This window comes from Pristis pectinata, chromosome 9, assembly GCF_009764475.1.
Source record: "Pristis pectinata isolate sPriPec2 chromosome 9, sPriPec2.1.pri, whole genome shotgun sequence".
NCBI lineage: Eukaryota > Metazoa > Chordata > Chondrichthyes > Rhinopristiformes > Pristidae > Pristis > Pristis pectinata.
The window spans coordinates 25,475,181-25,491,435 of record NC_067413.1 but is presented as its reverse complement, the minus strand read 5'-3'; the positions used below and the strand labels follow the sequence as shown (position 1 = coordinate 25,491,435).

The 16,255-nt window shown below is 39.7% G+C and overlaps 1 protein-coding gene across 1 annotated transcript in view; it reads right to left on the bottom strand.

The window, feature by feature from the left end:
• Positions 1-16,255, bottom strand: part of LOC127574404 (serine/threonine-protein kinase OSR1-like) — a 125,997-nt gene that overhangs the window by 66,144 nt on the left and 43,598 nt on the right. Inside the window, exons 3-4 of the mRNA XM_052023403.1 lie at positions 3,638-3,746; positions 2,285-2,426 (exon numbers count right to left, since the gene is read on the bottom strand). Coding sequence (XP_051879363.1) covers positions 2,285-2,426; positions 3,638-3,746 — 251 coding nt within the window. The remainder of the gene's footprint in view (positions 1-2,284; positions 2,427-3,637; positions 3,747-16,255) is intronic.

Here is a 16,255-nt window from a genome sequence, read left to right as displayed (position 1 = left end):
TGTACAAAATTCTGACATGAATAGACAGGCTGGACGTGGGAAGTTTGCCTCAGAGGTCTAGAATAAGGAAGTCAATCTCAGGATACTGGTTAAGGTACTTAGAACTGAGATGAGGAGAAACTTCTTCACTCAGAGCTTTTAACAGAGGACACAACTTGTGGCATTACCATCATTCCAAATACTTCAACTCTGGTTTTGTGCAAACCACAGACCCTTCTGTAGATGGAAACTGGGTGGGCAAATGGATGAGATGATGTGCTCCTTCTGTCATTTATGAAGGCCTTATGTGCACTCCTGATACCAGTTCTCAATACCATCCCAAATACTCCTTCTCCACTTTGAGTGGTCAACTAGAGGTTCCCAGAGTCAGTGGAGATGTTGCATTCATGAACACATACTTGAATCTTTTGCTGTCAATACCTGGAAATCTCCTCCCATGGCAGATCTCAGAAAAGAAAAATCAGTTTCAGGAATTTTGCATCAGGTATGCAAATGAGGCCTGAGCAATGGAGCCAACCAGGGACTTGGTGTTGGGGATGTCAGCGACGGAGAGTACACAAACAGATTCAGTTCTATTTCCAGTGAATTTGGTGCATTGTGCTCAGACAGTGGTGGTGATATTTTTCCAGTGTCTTGAGGAGGTCTGCTGAAGGCAATCCAGGTCTCAGAATCATACAAGTGAGCAGGGATCACTGCTGCTCAGTAGACCATGAGTTTTGTGCCAAATCAGAGATCTTTAACTTTAAATCTCCTCTGCCTCAAATCAACCAAATTGAAGGCAGTGGCAAATATAATCATTGATGTTTGCCTTTGCCAAGAGGTGGCTCCAAAGATATGGAAGTGGTACAACTTTTCCAGGGTCTCATTGTGTGCCCATCTTGTGGAGAACAGAGTGATGCAGCAGGTGCAGGTTAGTAGAGGAGTTTGGTTTTGTGGATAGAGTACAAGGTCCATCCTTGTACGCTTTGGTGAATGAGTCAATGATTACCTAGAAGCTCAGGCTCTAAGCATGTAAAAAAGCAAGCGTCATCTGCATACTGCAACTTAACAGATTTGGGTGATACTGGTTTTGGAGTATAGTCACCACAGGTTGAACAGATTTTCATTAGTTCTGAAAATTAACTTCACTCTCAACGTGGCAAGGAAGATTTAGAGTGCTGGGGCACTCATTGGTTCTATTATAGACCTGCTGGTTAGTGTCATGGCATGCATGACATTGTGGAGCAAATTGAAATCCATACTGCTATTCAAGGACCAGCTCTTCAACCACTGGGAGGAGACATTTGAGGAGAATGCTGGTGATGATCTTTCCTACGGCAGACAGCAGAGAAACACTTCAATAGTTATCACAGTCGAACTAAAAGAACTTACTTGAAGATGGTCACTACTACAGCAACTCTGAGGTCTCGTATATCCTATTCTTCCCAGATGCAAAAAAATATTGCAGATTTGTGACTTAAGCTCTTCACCATTGAACACTAGGATTTCAGCAGGGATGCCATTTGCTCCCAAGACATTGTTATTTACAAGTCAGGAATGGCAGACTCCATGAGCTAGCCCCTTGATCTCCTTGGCACAGAAGCTAAGATCTCTTCCAATGTGCCAATTATGGCAAGTTTCAGGGCAGGTGACAAGCTGTGGACACTGTGGCTCTTGTAGGCTGGGAGCTGACAAGTTATCTTCAAGACGACTTTTTGTGAGGTTTTTGGAAGCTTCAGTATTAACCTCCTTGCAGTAATGCTTCTATTTATGCTGACATTATGACCCAGATTGATGGAAATAATAGACTGGATACCAACCACTAATGCTTTGAGGTGTAGAGTTACAGGCATCACAGCCATGCTCATTTTATCACAGCTACACCATGTTGACTACCTTGTATGCATTGAATTTGTGCATTCCAAAGATTCTGCTAAATAGTCAAACATCAGGACAGAGTTCCAAAGCAGGTCTGAAAATGTAGTAGTAAGGCTTGCCCAGAACACTGGAAGCAATTATAAGACTATAGCTGAAAATGGTTTCTACTTAAGTGATACTCAAAGTAAATATTAAGACAGTATTCTCAACATATAATCAAGCCACCATATATGTAACTGTACACATGGGTCATCGATTTGCTTTACAAAATAGATGAGATCTATTGTGTCATTAAGTAGCTCCAAGGAACTACTTTACTAAAAAGCACTTAAAATATTCAAAATGGGGATCCTGCACCTCTGAGCTCAGGTTCACTATCAATATATAAAATGCGCTATAACAATGAATGAAGTCATACTTTTCTTACCTATGAATCTGCCCGTTTTTGTGCAGATAATCAAGTCCCTCCAGTACTTCTTTCAGAATGGTAGCTATGACTGCTTCCTCCAAAACTCCATTTTTGTGATCCCCCTTTGCTATCACGTGTTTAATGATATCTAATACAGATCCTGAAACAAAAACAGAACAGGCAAAATAAAATGAACCCAAATTTCACCCAAGTATAGGTGGAGCAAACATTATATTTATTTCATAATGATCTGTGCTTAGTAAATGATCAGCAGTTGACAATCTGGTTTTAATGAAAGTCTGCTAGTCTCTTTTGCCCACCTCTATGTCAATTCTTGAAAAATATTCAGCTTCAAATCCATTTTGTAACAGGGAGAACTATTTTAGTTCTAAAACAAAAACCAAAATATTGTGCACTTCTCAAGATGCAAAATAGTTTACTTTTTGCTGACCCAATGTCATAATCAATTAAGTTATCTTGTAGGAATGAAGTTTTTCTTCAAACCCCCTACTCTGCAACATTGGGAAAAGGGTTAAAAACTGCCAAAGTACCTTAGGAGTGACATGGAGATAGGGAAAGAAAACAGCGGAGGTAGAAGATCAGCAAAGCGTTTCCTGATTTCTTGTGTTCTTAGACACACTGGTGTCACCACATTCACATGGGGTTACCTTAACAAACCTCATGACCTAGTTTGGGGCATGAGTGTGGAGTTGGTAGTCATATGCAAAAATAAACACCCAATTATATAGACTACATTGGATGCACTCTCATTTAACCAACAAGAACTTCCTCAATCTTTTAAATGGCAGATTGGTGGCCTTTTACTGAAATTGAAGCCACCTAATTACCAACAAGCTGAATCGAGAATATATTCAAATTCAATGTAATGTATATTTCTTAATAATCACAGCAAAATATCAAAGCTCACTACATTTTCTTATTTCACAGGTAAAATATAATCTTTCTGACCAAAAAATTCATCGACTCTAGTTGGCATTAAATTTGACTAAAATCAGCTGGAATTGACCAGGTGAGTGCTAAACTGCAATTCAACTGCAAAGTCAACTGCAGAGTATATACTTGAGGAGGATTTCATCTTAGTAAATTATTCAAAAGTCACAAGTTAAGCAGTTAAAATTTCTGAAGGCTGGCAACTACGTCAAGGGATAGTTCTATGTGCAGCATGAAAGACTGGGGAAGGAATTCTATCCACACAGTCACAACCAGTGGATAAACATTTCCTTCCTGCACAAGACCAAGATCAAATGAAGCCGAATGCCACAGAATTTAAAGCAAGCTAGGTCAGCTTATATAATTGCTTGGACATGCGAGCTTCCCAAATACACAAGTTTTAACATTAAAAACACTCACCACCACTGAGCAACTTCATCACCAACCAGAGCTCATCCTTTACCACAAATGAGGTATAATATGACACAATGTTCCTGTGATGGCACTGACTCATTGCTTGAATTTCTTTCTGTTGAGAGAATACAGGAATATCCATAAGTCACTGAAAACATTTTCTTAAAGCAACAATTTTTCAAATACAAAATGGAAAGTGCATCTACTTTCAGGGATTTACAAAGGAGAGGGTAGAAGGGGGAAAATGTATTTAGAATGACAACACAGGTTGCTGCATATAAATGCTTTTCGATCTGCAAAATTGAAAATAAAATATTTATAAGTGACCAATATTTCCATGCGTAGCATAATAAACTTTCAAATCTGCATATGAAAAATTATTTTTGGTCCTATTTTATTAAAATGTTTCTATGTTGACTGTAGCATTGTCACAATGCAATGGCAGGCACTGGATGGCACTGTCAAATGTGTTCAAGTCCCTCAAATTGACAGAAATGGCACGGCTGATGTGGTTAAAATGTTAACTGCTTTACTCTTCACACAGATGCTTCCTGACCTACACTTTGTTTTACTTCAGTTCCAACATTCAGAGAACTTGACATTACTCTAATGTAAATCTTGCTATAGTAACACATTTAATTGAATGTATGCTATCATCATTGTTCTTCAACCCAGAAGTCAGGCATCATGTTAGTTGACCTATGCAAGGGCTACTTTTGCAGACATGCAACAGTAAGCAAGAGAAATTAACCTATAATGCATTGTTGCTAGCATGGATATGTGTTGCAAGAATTTTCATTGTAAATCTTTATGATTCTATTAAAGGCTGTCCATCAAATTACTATGGATATTACTCAAGGTTGGAAGGAATGTTTACAAGACCTCTTAACCATGACTCTGTCCTTGGCATGATCACCATTGACTCTAATCCACAGCAGCCTACTCGATGCCGAAAAAGGCCATAACCCTACTAAGAAACAAGACTACCTTGGGGACAGTACTCTGTTGAAGTTTCAGTGAACAGCTTCATAAATTCACCAGCTCACTGTCTATACCCATTATGAGGGGGACATACTGGGAGAAGCTGGATGATGTAATTATGACCAACTTAAAAGGAGGCAAATCTGTATGCAGTAACCAAAGAAGGGCTCCCTGCTGTCTGCCATAGTAAAATTGCTTGCCAGGGTTCTCCTCTACCACCTCTCCAAGGTGCAGCTTCCCAAATTGGAGTATGGATTCCATCCATCTAGATGCATAGGAGATATATTTGCCACACAAACTTCATAAAATGTAAACAGTAGCACAAATCTACATACTTGACCTTTCTCTAACCTCATTAAAGCTTTTGATTCCATCAACTGGGAGAAATTGGAGCACCCTCATCAAATTTAGCTGCTCACAGAAATTTGTCTCCAGCTCCATCCATTTGCTTCATGGCATCTTACAAGTCTCGACTCTAAGCAACACATCCAATCTCAATGAAGACCAGCATCAAACAAGATTCCATCACTGGACACTTATTTTTCTTATCATAACACTATACCTCACAAACTTCCCATGGGAGCAAGCTATTCTTCAGAATAAATAAGAAACTCTTCAACCTACATCGACTACACTCCAGAAACAAGATCCCCAGATCCTCAACAGTCAAGCTGGAGAATGCAGGCAAAGCTTGCATTTGCACAAGTTCAGACGCCAAGCTCCAAGTTTTTGTCAACTCATTCACTGAAACACATGAATAAATGGGCCTTACATTAAACATCCACAGGACAAAAATCCACTGAAACCTGCCCCCAGTGTACAAGACCACCCTCTGACAATAAAGAGTCAGGTAGAGAACCTGGTAAATATGGACCACCTCATTTTTCATTGGCTACCTCTCAGCAAAGTCAGATAATGTAGACCCAAGAGACTGCAGATGCTGGAATATGGGACAAAAAACAAGCTGCTGGAGAAACTCAGTGGATCAGGCAGCATCTGTGGAGGGAAAGTGGACAGTTAACATTTCAGGTCGAGACCCTTCATCTGGACTGGGACAACTTTAATGCCTTTAAAGTGCCAACACAGCATTAATCAATTGAGGGAAAGTGTGTTTGAAGACCAAAACCTCAGACCTGGCAAAAAAAAAACTTGTGCGTTGTCAGGCAGATGATCCCTAATCTATCTTCTGAGACCTGGACTACTTACAATAGGCACCTCAAGGAAAGATACCACAAACAGATTTCTGCAAAAAAATCCTCCAAATCCACTGGAACAATAAACAAACCAACATCTATATCCTCTCTAACATGTTACTCGGGATGATAGATTTCTCCTTGAAATAAGTACATGCTGAAGTGATCTAATAGACAAAATGATAAGTTTAACATTCAATTCAACAATTTCAGATAACTAGCCTTTCCAGTTTGTATCAGAAATGGCCACTTCTGTTTCACCTACTGAATATTTCTAGTGTGCTGTTTCAAAGTTCTAGCAGCTGTTGTGTGCTTTGTATCAGTTTCAGAACTGTTTCTTCACTTCCCTTCCACCCTTGTGTTTGGTTGCTTCCTTCATTACATCTTCTCCAAACAGTCTGCTGCAATAAACAAGCCTAACCTAACACCACAATCACCAATGCTATTCAGATTCTCTTTGCCACAACCCTATCCTACCTGAGAAGTTTCCCTATGTTTTAAGTTGAGGAGAATATTTCTAACTTTCTTAAATCTGATGGAAGGTCAACAACCTGAAACGGTATTCCATTTCTTTTTTTGCTGGTGCAACCTTTCCCACTGAATATCTCTAGCACTTTGTTTTTATTTCAGACTTCCAGGTCAAGAATTTACTTTTGATTTTTGAATAAAGTGATAAGAGTTTGTTGTAGTTTTAATGAAATTATTTTCTCTGGCCAGTGAAACAATCAGAAGTTATGGATCACATCTCTAGCAAAGTCACCTAGCAGTGAAGAGAATTTTTTTTTATTCATCTAGAAAGCAGAATCTGAAGAGGAAGTAGATTCTCAATTTCAAAAGGGAGTAGGACAGGTGGGAATCTTACAAGATCATAGTCCTACAACATGCTTTCGATCTAAGGATGACAGTTGGTTCAGAGAGACATGACGCAGGCTTCCTCTGCTGCATTTCTTGGTCTTGCTGATTTGTAGAGTGCTTGAAGTACCAACTCAAATGAGCAATGATTTATATAACACCATCTTCACTGGCAGAAACTTCAAAATGTTCTTGTCCTAAAATCAAGTCAATTTTGTTTTATTCTTTAAACTATATGAAAAATACAACAAGAAAGTACCATAGAGAAATTCTGGATCTTATTTATATGCCAAAATTGATTAGATGCTAAGCAACGACCAATGAGAAACAACTCAAAGGGGGACAACTATTACTTTGGAGGAGGTTTGCCTCAAGCAGCCTTGCTTCATGCTATTTTAAATGCAAGTGGCACTATAGTATTTCCCAATTTAGATTTAGTTACCTTATTTGTTTACTATGGGAACTTCTCAAAAGCTTCCTAAACAGAAAGGCAGGATAAAATAAGAACTGGAAAGTTTTACAACAGTTTACTTCTAATCATGGCTTTAATATAGAAATGTGCTTCAATTTGGTGTCAAAACCTAAGAACAAAAGCTGAAGCCACAGAAGGCTTTGAAGAGGCTGGTGACATGGGAGCTTATGAAGGTAGGAAAATAATATGGAGAGCACTGAAGAGAATGGGATATGATTGCTGCAAAATCCCTCACCAATAACAGAATAGAGGGAGGGTGGAAGTACTAATCAAAACTGGTTGAGCAGGTGGAACAATTACGAGCTGGTAGCAAATGCAGATTTATAGAGGTATCAATCCACCATGAGGTGTTTTTTTAAAAAAATGAGCCTGAAAAACTAAAGTACAAAGGAATTAAGCAAGGTAGAATGCAAACAATATTAAGTTACTCTTTATTTAAAATGAAACTCTGGAATCTCCTTGGAATATTCTAGAAATGAAGTCTTGAAGTAGCAAGGCAGGAAGGAAGATTTTAATGTCAGGTGATGCGAAGACAAAGTATACATTTCTGTGTCAGAAATTTTATGACTGAAAAGTGTGCAGTTTAGTAGTAAGCTCAGATTTGAAAAGGTAGCAAGGTTGTACACTTGGGGTAAACAAGGCAGCTTGCTAATGATTGTGGAGTCAGGGGTGGTTGAATTTAAACAAAGATCATTTTCAGAGTTTCTACTCAATAAGAGAGCTGACCAAAGCTGAACTGTAGGTAGCGAAGAACAGCTGCAGCAGTTACAGAACCAAGAACAGCAATGTGGAGGTCAACTGAGGACCATGAGCATTCACACAATCCATACTTAAGAACGTTTTTAATCAGGAGCCAAGGACAGAACGTGGATGCACACCAGAAGGTGGTGAGAGATGTAGAGGCTCCTGCAAGGAAGGAATGGAGGTGAAAGCATTACAAGCTGGTGATATTAAATACTGGAAAGAAAGCAATGCAGGGAAAGTAATGTATCATGGTCATATTCCTAGCACATCACAAATAACATTGCCCTAAATTGCTTTAGTGCTGCATGCAGAGTAGAAGTGCTGACCTAATCTCAACAGGGAGAGATACATACAACATTGATTAACAATTACATAGTCCAGCACTTGACAGAATAAGTAATTTGGATACAGGGCAGAACTTTGCAAATGGGGGCATGAAAAGCAGAAGTGCTTAGAGCAGTTACAAAGACTCAATGATGAAACAGAGGGCAAAGCATTTACAGTGCAGGTTAGCTTTTTGAAAAGAGGGCAGCACAGTAATGCTACTGTTATTACTGATGCCTCATGACTCCAGGGACCTGGTTCAATCCTGTGTGGAATTTGTACATTCTCCCCATAACTAGCAAGTTTTTAACTGGGTAGTCCAGTTTCCTCCCACACCCCAAAAATGTACTGGTAGTTTGAATTACCCTTGTGTAGGTGAGTGTCAAGAGTCAAAGGCGTATTGATGGGCACATGAGAACGCTTTACAGCACCAGCAACCTGGGTTCAAATCCGGCCACTGTCTGTAAGGAGTTTGTACGTTCTCCCCGTGTCTGCGTGGGTTTCCTCCGGGTGCTCCGGTTTCCTCCCACATTCCAAAGATGTACAGGTCAGGAAGTTGTGGGTATGCTATGTTGGTGCTGGAAGCGTGGCGACACTTGTGGGCTGCCCCTGGAACACTCTACACAAAAGATGTATTTCACTGTGTTTTGATGTACATGTGACTAATAAAGATATCTTAAATGAGGAACTCAACACAAACAAACAAACAACATCTGTGTGCACAAGTGAAAAGCTTTGCTTGAGTGGTGAATAACAGAAGGGAGGTGGTCAGCACATCTCTTGACCCCCTCCATCATCTCCAAATTGCCAACCTGTTTTTTCAACATCCAGGACAAGATAAGCTGACATGTTCAAATATTTTAGAGACCATAGGGATCTCTTTGGCCCCCCTTACAAACTCCATCCCTCCCCTAGCAACCTTCTGCAACGGAACCACACCGGTACCATATTTGACCAGGAACAAGACTTGTACTACACATTTAAAAAAACAAAATCAGTCACAGGATATGGTAGTCACAAGAAATGCTCATGTTTATTGTCTGACTCAATATCCCCTTATGAAGCTCTGCATCAATTTTTGTTCCATGCCACTCCTACAAAACACATTTGGGGTGATTTACTGAGTTAAAGTCAAAGTTTACCGGCTAACAGATATCTTTCTCTGAGACCCAAGGAGTAGAAATACAGAAAAATATCCATCTTCATAAATGTCCGGGGGGGGGGGGGGAAGAATGGAGAATGGAGAAGGGAGATGATGAGCTAAGGATATTCAGGTGACATGGAGAAGCTGTCATATTTAAAAGGGAATTTTTAAAAAATATACAGCACCATCTCAATCTTCAAGTTCACCGATGACACCACTATTATAGGCCAAATCAACAACAATGATGAGATGGAGAACAGAAAACAGATCGCAAACCTTACGTCATGGTGTCAGAGCAACAACCTAGCCCGTAACATCAGAAAGATGAAAGAACCAGTTGTTGCCCTAAGGAGGTGGGATGGGTGACCCTGTACTCCAAGTTCCTAGCCATCCATATCACTAGCAACCTCTCCTGGTCCCTCCATACTGATGCAGTGATCAAGAAAGCACATTAGCATATGTACATTCTTAGGCATCTGAGAAGATTCAGCTTGTCCACAAGGATGCTCTCAAACTTCAACAGATGTGCCACAGAAAGTATCCTGATGGGTTGCATATCAGCCCAGTATGGCATCTGCTCTGCTCTGGACTGACAGAACCTGTAGAGAGTGGTAAACACTGCCTAGTCCATCACAGGCTTGCTCATCACTTCCTTCCATCCAGTCAATCTTCATGGTGTGTTGTATCAGGAAGGCTAATAGCATCATGAAGGATGCCTACCACCCCAACCATTCTTTGCACCATTCTATTTTGCGCTTGTCACTGTACTTATTGTTACATTTATTATTACCATGGATACTGTTCCTCTGAGCTGCAATCAAGCAAAGAATTTCATTGCTCCCTGGTGTAAATGACAATAAACTAACCTGGATCCGATTTATGAAAAATTATCTACTATTTGAGGTTAGTTATACACAACTGAAGGATTGAGGCCAAATATTGTAGGCTAGCCAGCTGTAGATGACAATATTTAATTACTTATAAGGAGAATTACAGTTGAACCAAAGTCATAGTACCTTCATATCTGGCTTCTTATTCCCTAAGCATCCTTTTAAGCTTTCCTGCTCAGTTAATCAACATTGGAAAAAGTGTGTCCAATTTCCCCTACATTAATTCTCCCCAATGAAAGTAGCAGTGACTTAAAGTATACAAATTAAGAGATTTTGTTTTGAAATACGATGGTGTTTTGTTTATGATATATCCAATACCACAATATGCAAAGACTAAGTAGCAAAGGTTTACTTAATCCTTCCTGAGCAAGAACTGTATCTGTCCAGCTGCTGCATTATGAAGATAGAACAGTACATAAACAGGCTCTTTGGCCCACCAATCTGCACTGACCATGATGCCAATCGAAACTAATCCCATGTGCTTACATATGGTCTGTCTCCCTCTATTCCCTGCCTGTTCATGTGCATGTCTAAATGCCTCTTAAAACTCTTATCATATGTTTCTTACACCTCCCCTGGCAGCATGTTTGAAGCACCTACCACTCAGTGTAAAAAAAAGACCCGCCTTAGAAATTTCCTTTATACTGTTGCTTAAACCCATGCCATCCAATATTTGACATTTCTGCTCTGGGGTAAAAAGACTGCAGAGATATGCCTCTTGTAATTATATACATGTCTACCAAGTCGCCCTCTGACGCTCCAGAGAAAACAAACCACACATCCAATGTCTCCTTATAACTGATACACTTTGCACCCTCCCCAAAGCCTCCATATCATTCCTATAAATGTGGGGACCAGCACTGCACACAATACTCCAAATGTGGCCCAAAGTTTTATACAGCTGCAATGCAGCTTCCCAACTTTTAGTCTCAATGCCCTGACTGATGAAGGCCAGCATGCCATTTGTCTTCTTTAAAAACCAAGACCACGATTAAGCAAATCTCAGTGATATTATAAACCTGACCACATACTCACTTCTGCGACAATGCATTTAATTTAATAACAATCATTAAACCATGAATTAGAATATTTTGATATCTGGTTTCAATAACACCATTAAAACCACAGAGAAATTGAGGCAAGATAGGATAGTGGACAATGCATATCCACCAGGATGATGAGAGTGGATTCACATTTTCATTGGACTAGAGTAGGTTCAGAGGGAATTCAATGCTGAATTTGTCAAGGAAAAAAAAGTTTCTTATTTATTCATTGTTTGGGCCCTCAGCATTTCAGACAAGGCCTGTACTTTATTGGCTGTCACCCAACTGCAGTCTAGAAAATGGTGGTCACCTTGAACTGCGATTGTCCTTCTGGCAAATTCATTCAGGGTGCTGCTAGGGAGGGAGTTTGAAGCAGAAGATACAAAGTTATGGGTACAGAGAGAAAAGTAAAGTACCAAGGGTCAAGTCTGAAGACCAACATGGAACAATGGATTTCGTCTTCCCAACGTGTAACTACAGGAATTCAGTTTATTCAAGATGACAGAAAACAAAGCAGTTGATGGAAAATAAAGAAAACTGGAGAGGTCAATGTGGGAGGTGAAGCAAAAGACCTGGATACAAATCAGTGAAGACACAGAAGACAACATCTTGTTTACAAGCAATATTAAACAAGGAATATCATGGAAGAAAGCCAAGAATGAATTGAACTTTTCAATTAACAGCAACAAGTTATTTTGTGGTGTTCAGATGAATGAGATCTTTCTATTCATGCTTCTACTGAAGTTTACAATCCATTATTTAAGGACACCAGTCTGGATGCCTCGAGAGTTGCAGGTTAAGAAACTGAGTCGTCATAAAAAATCTTTTCACTGGGCAGGCACGGTAGTGTAGCAGTTAGCATAATGCTATTACAGTGCCAGCGACCCGGGTTCAATTCCGGCCGCTGTCAGTATGGAGTTTGTATGTTTTGTGTCTGCGTGGGTTTCCTCTGGTTTTCTCCTACATTCCAAAGACGTATAGGTTAGGAAGTCGTGGGCATGCTATGTTGGCACCGGAAGCATGGCAACACTTGCAGGCTGCCCCCAGAACACTCCATGCAAAAAGATGCATTTCACTGTTTCGATGTACATGTGACTAATAAAAGGTACCTTATCTTATTTTTCACCAAGATAACAGGAATCCAAGTGAAAGATGATCTGAAATCTAAAATATGGTTAAAAATATTTTTTTTTACAAGACACTCAGTCAGAATCTTAAATTGAAAGTCAAGGCAATGTTTTCAGTAAGCTTCTTCATCAGAACAGATGCTACAAAGCTAAGGGCCAAGAATTGGGAAATGGGATTAACCTCAAAAAGCATTTATGGCTGGCATGAACACAAGGCCAAACAGTCTCCTCCTGTCCCCTCGATTTCAACAAATTCTATAATCTAATTTTAAAGATCTGATTATTTCCAAATTTGGTGCCTGGCTATAAAAGAAAACTGCTCTGTGAAACACTGATTCCATCATGGCAATCGCTAGGGAACAATGAAGAATAAAATAAAAATGCACACGAATGTATAGCTTTAGATGGTTAAATTGGCTATTAAGAACAATACAAGTATGATTCTTAAACATGGGATCACACTTCTAGGCTAAATAGCTGTCAATTTAACATCATTGCTGTGATATTCTAGTATGGTATTAAAGGAACAAGGCATGAGTGGCATTCTACTGCTACAATTGTATCAATGACATCACTACTCAGCCAAAAAAACTGAAACCAATTTCTAGCAAATAAATACGTATATTACATTAATAGGCAAAATAAGCTGAATATACAATTAAAATATTGGGAACAGTAGCTTTAGTAGGACTTGTACGAGTCAGATGGTTTTTGAGTTCAAGCCCCTTCAACAAAATCATATCAAAAGTTAACAAATTGCAGGATCCCCAACAGCTGATAGTAGGAGGACTGCATATTTGCAGCCAAGATCTTCTAACAGCAGCATTCTGTACAGAAGACTATTTTTATAGCACATTTCCTTATACCTGAGGATTAGAGGCTTTATGAATAAGCTTGAGCACACATTCCTTGAGGTACAAAGTATGATTATTGCAGGTCCTTGTATGGATTTTATCTTGGGGCAACTCAGTGGCACAGCTAGTAGAGCTGCTGCCTCACTGCTCCAGGGACCCAGGTTCAATTCTGAGCTCGAGTGCTGTCTGTGGAGTTCGCACATTTTCCTTGTGACTATCCTCCAAGATAGAAGTAAGTTGCCCTAGTGTGTATGAGTGGCAGAATCTGGGCAGAGGAGGGTGGAGGTAATGGAAATGTGGGGAAGATAGATTACAAGGAAAATTAGAGGGGAAAATAGAATTGCTCTGTGAGCTAGCATAGTCTCAACAAGTCAAAATGGCCTTCTACTAGTATTGGAATATGGAAATAAAGACAGTTAAAATTCATTCAGAAAACAAAATCCAAACATTAGTTCCATTCAGCACCATAACTTGGCATCTACTCTTGCTTTCTGTCCTTCATTTGCTTTATCTTTTGGGAGCACACAAGAGTGGAACATCAATGACTCCTCCCATTTATATATCACTAGTAATGTAGTCTTCTTAAACACTCAATCACTCCTTCATTTTGAACATACACAGGCAAGGGATTCGCAAAAGTCATTGGGGATGTCACGTTTGTTCCCCAGTAGTCTTTGAGCATTTCCTCAAATCCCTTCCTCTGTACACTTTGTAATCTTTCCCTGTGAAAGAACTCAGAAAAGAATGCTCATTTCCGAACTTGTGTCAGACATGCAAACAACCTGACCTACTAAACACTACTGACTGTGCAATTAGAGGGTCAATATGGTATTGCAGCCGGGGTGGAGGGTACTGATGCTTACCTTTATAGTGAATTTGAAAGATTTTCTAGAGACAGCATTGGTGATATCTTTCAAGTGCTTGACTTGCCTGTGATAGGGAATTCAGGTTTTAGAAGCATTGAGGGTAGGGATCCCCACTGCCCAATTGGGCTTGAGTTTACTCTAGTTTTAGTGTAGTATGGCAACATCAGCACTTACTTGCCTCTCACCCAAAAGGTAGACTCCCAGGTAGAAGCAGTCGAATTACAGGGGTAGACTCAGTACCCAGCTGGATACCAAGTGTCACTATTACTTTTTAATGGTGGGAGGCATCTCAGCAGACAACACTTATACACAGGCAACACTCATTGGATGATGACAAAGAGACAACTGACTGCAGATGCCGGAATCTGAAGCAAAAGCAAACTGCTGGAACTTACATCAAGCAACATCTGTGGAGACAATGGGCTCATCCAGTCCTGATGAAGGGTCTCCACCTGAAACATCGACTGTTTATTTCCCTGCATAGATGCTGCCTGACCTGCTGAGTTCCTCCAGCACTGTGTGTGAACTCCATCTCGAATCTCGTTACAACCATACAGGAGTCTGAAGACCCACATTCAATGATATAGGAACAGCTTCTTCCCCTCCACCATTGGATTTCCAAACAGTCCATGAACACTTATTCCTTTTTATTTGTATTATTTATTTTGTAATTATAGGAATTTTGTGTCTTTGCACTGTACTGCTGTCACAAAACAACAAATTTCACAACGTACAAGTCAGTGATAATAAACCTGATTCTTTCGGGGGGTGGGTGGAGGGAGAAGGGGATGAGTGCAGGTGACCAGGAAAGAGGAAATGTAAGTGCAAATCCACAATACAAGACAATACAAGGAATGATGACAGCGGAAGCATCAACCTCTATCAGATGTTGACTAACCTGCTGTGCAACTGCAACAATTATTTCCTCCTACATAAACATCTTGTTTTAATTATTAATGGTGCTTCTCTCAGTTTTACCCTTCACATTCTTTAAATTAAAAGAAATAATGCATGTACTCAAAAGACATCATTTGCAGAATGTGCCATCAAATGCAGAAAGCATAATAGGCCTCCCCTAAAAAGCAACATCTAGTAAATAAACACCTAGTTTCAGGCAGAATTTGGAATTTTTAATGAAAAAGGTTCTGTGCCAAGTTTTAAAATGTTGTGATGACAAAAACAGAAAATGCCATGTAAATTTACATATCATTTTAAAATTCTACCCAAAGCTCCATGGCAAGTCAGTGGTCATTGCAACTAAGTTTTCATCAAAAATCCACATTGCATAATCATATGTTTGCTGTTCATTTCAAAAGTGTAATCCAATCAGGTAATATTTTGTTCCTGTATTGATTGCTGCTCCCTTTTCTCAATTTCAAATCCTCTCTCCCATCATTGAATGTAAATAGAGAAAAAGGGGGTGATGTTTTATTGCTAAACATGGACATAGGAATCAAAACTCTTATCTTTTAACAAGTGCTTCAAATCAGCAGCATTTTAACATCGCGTATCTATTAGTTTTGAAAACTATATTCTATACCTTGTGTCCCATGCTGAGCTCCAATAGCTCAGATATTTCTGGTCTTGGTACAATCACTGGTCACTCCAATGCATATCATTGCCCCTACCAGCTCTTAACAGCAATAAAGACAACAAACAATGAACAATGTGCTGGAGGAATTCAGCGAGTCATGCAGCTTCTGTGGGAGGAAAGAAATTGTCGATGTTTCAGGTTGAAACCCTGCATCGGGACTGGGTCCGGTCTGATGCAGGGTTTCTCCAGATTCTAGTATCTGCAGTCTCTTGTGTCTCCAGCAATAAAGACAAACTGTATTTGTATAGTGATTTCAAGGTAGCAACAGGTCTCAAGGCACCTTACAGGAATTGAACAAAACCTGACACTAAGCCACGCAAGGAGATACTATAGTAGAGCTTGTCAGTGCAGGCAGCTTTAAGTTTAAAAACGAAGGGAGAGAGGTAGAGGAGGGGGATAAGGAGTGAAATTCAGAGATCAAGACCTTTCTAGCTGAAAGCATAGGTGTCAATATTGAACTGATTAGATTTAGGTTTGATCGAGTATGGTTATCTTTGGAAGTTGCAAGGCTAGAGAAAGTACAACAGAGCAATGTAATGG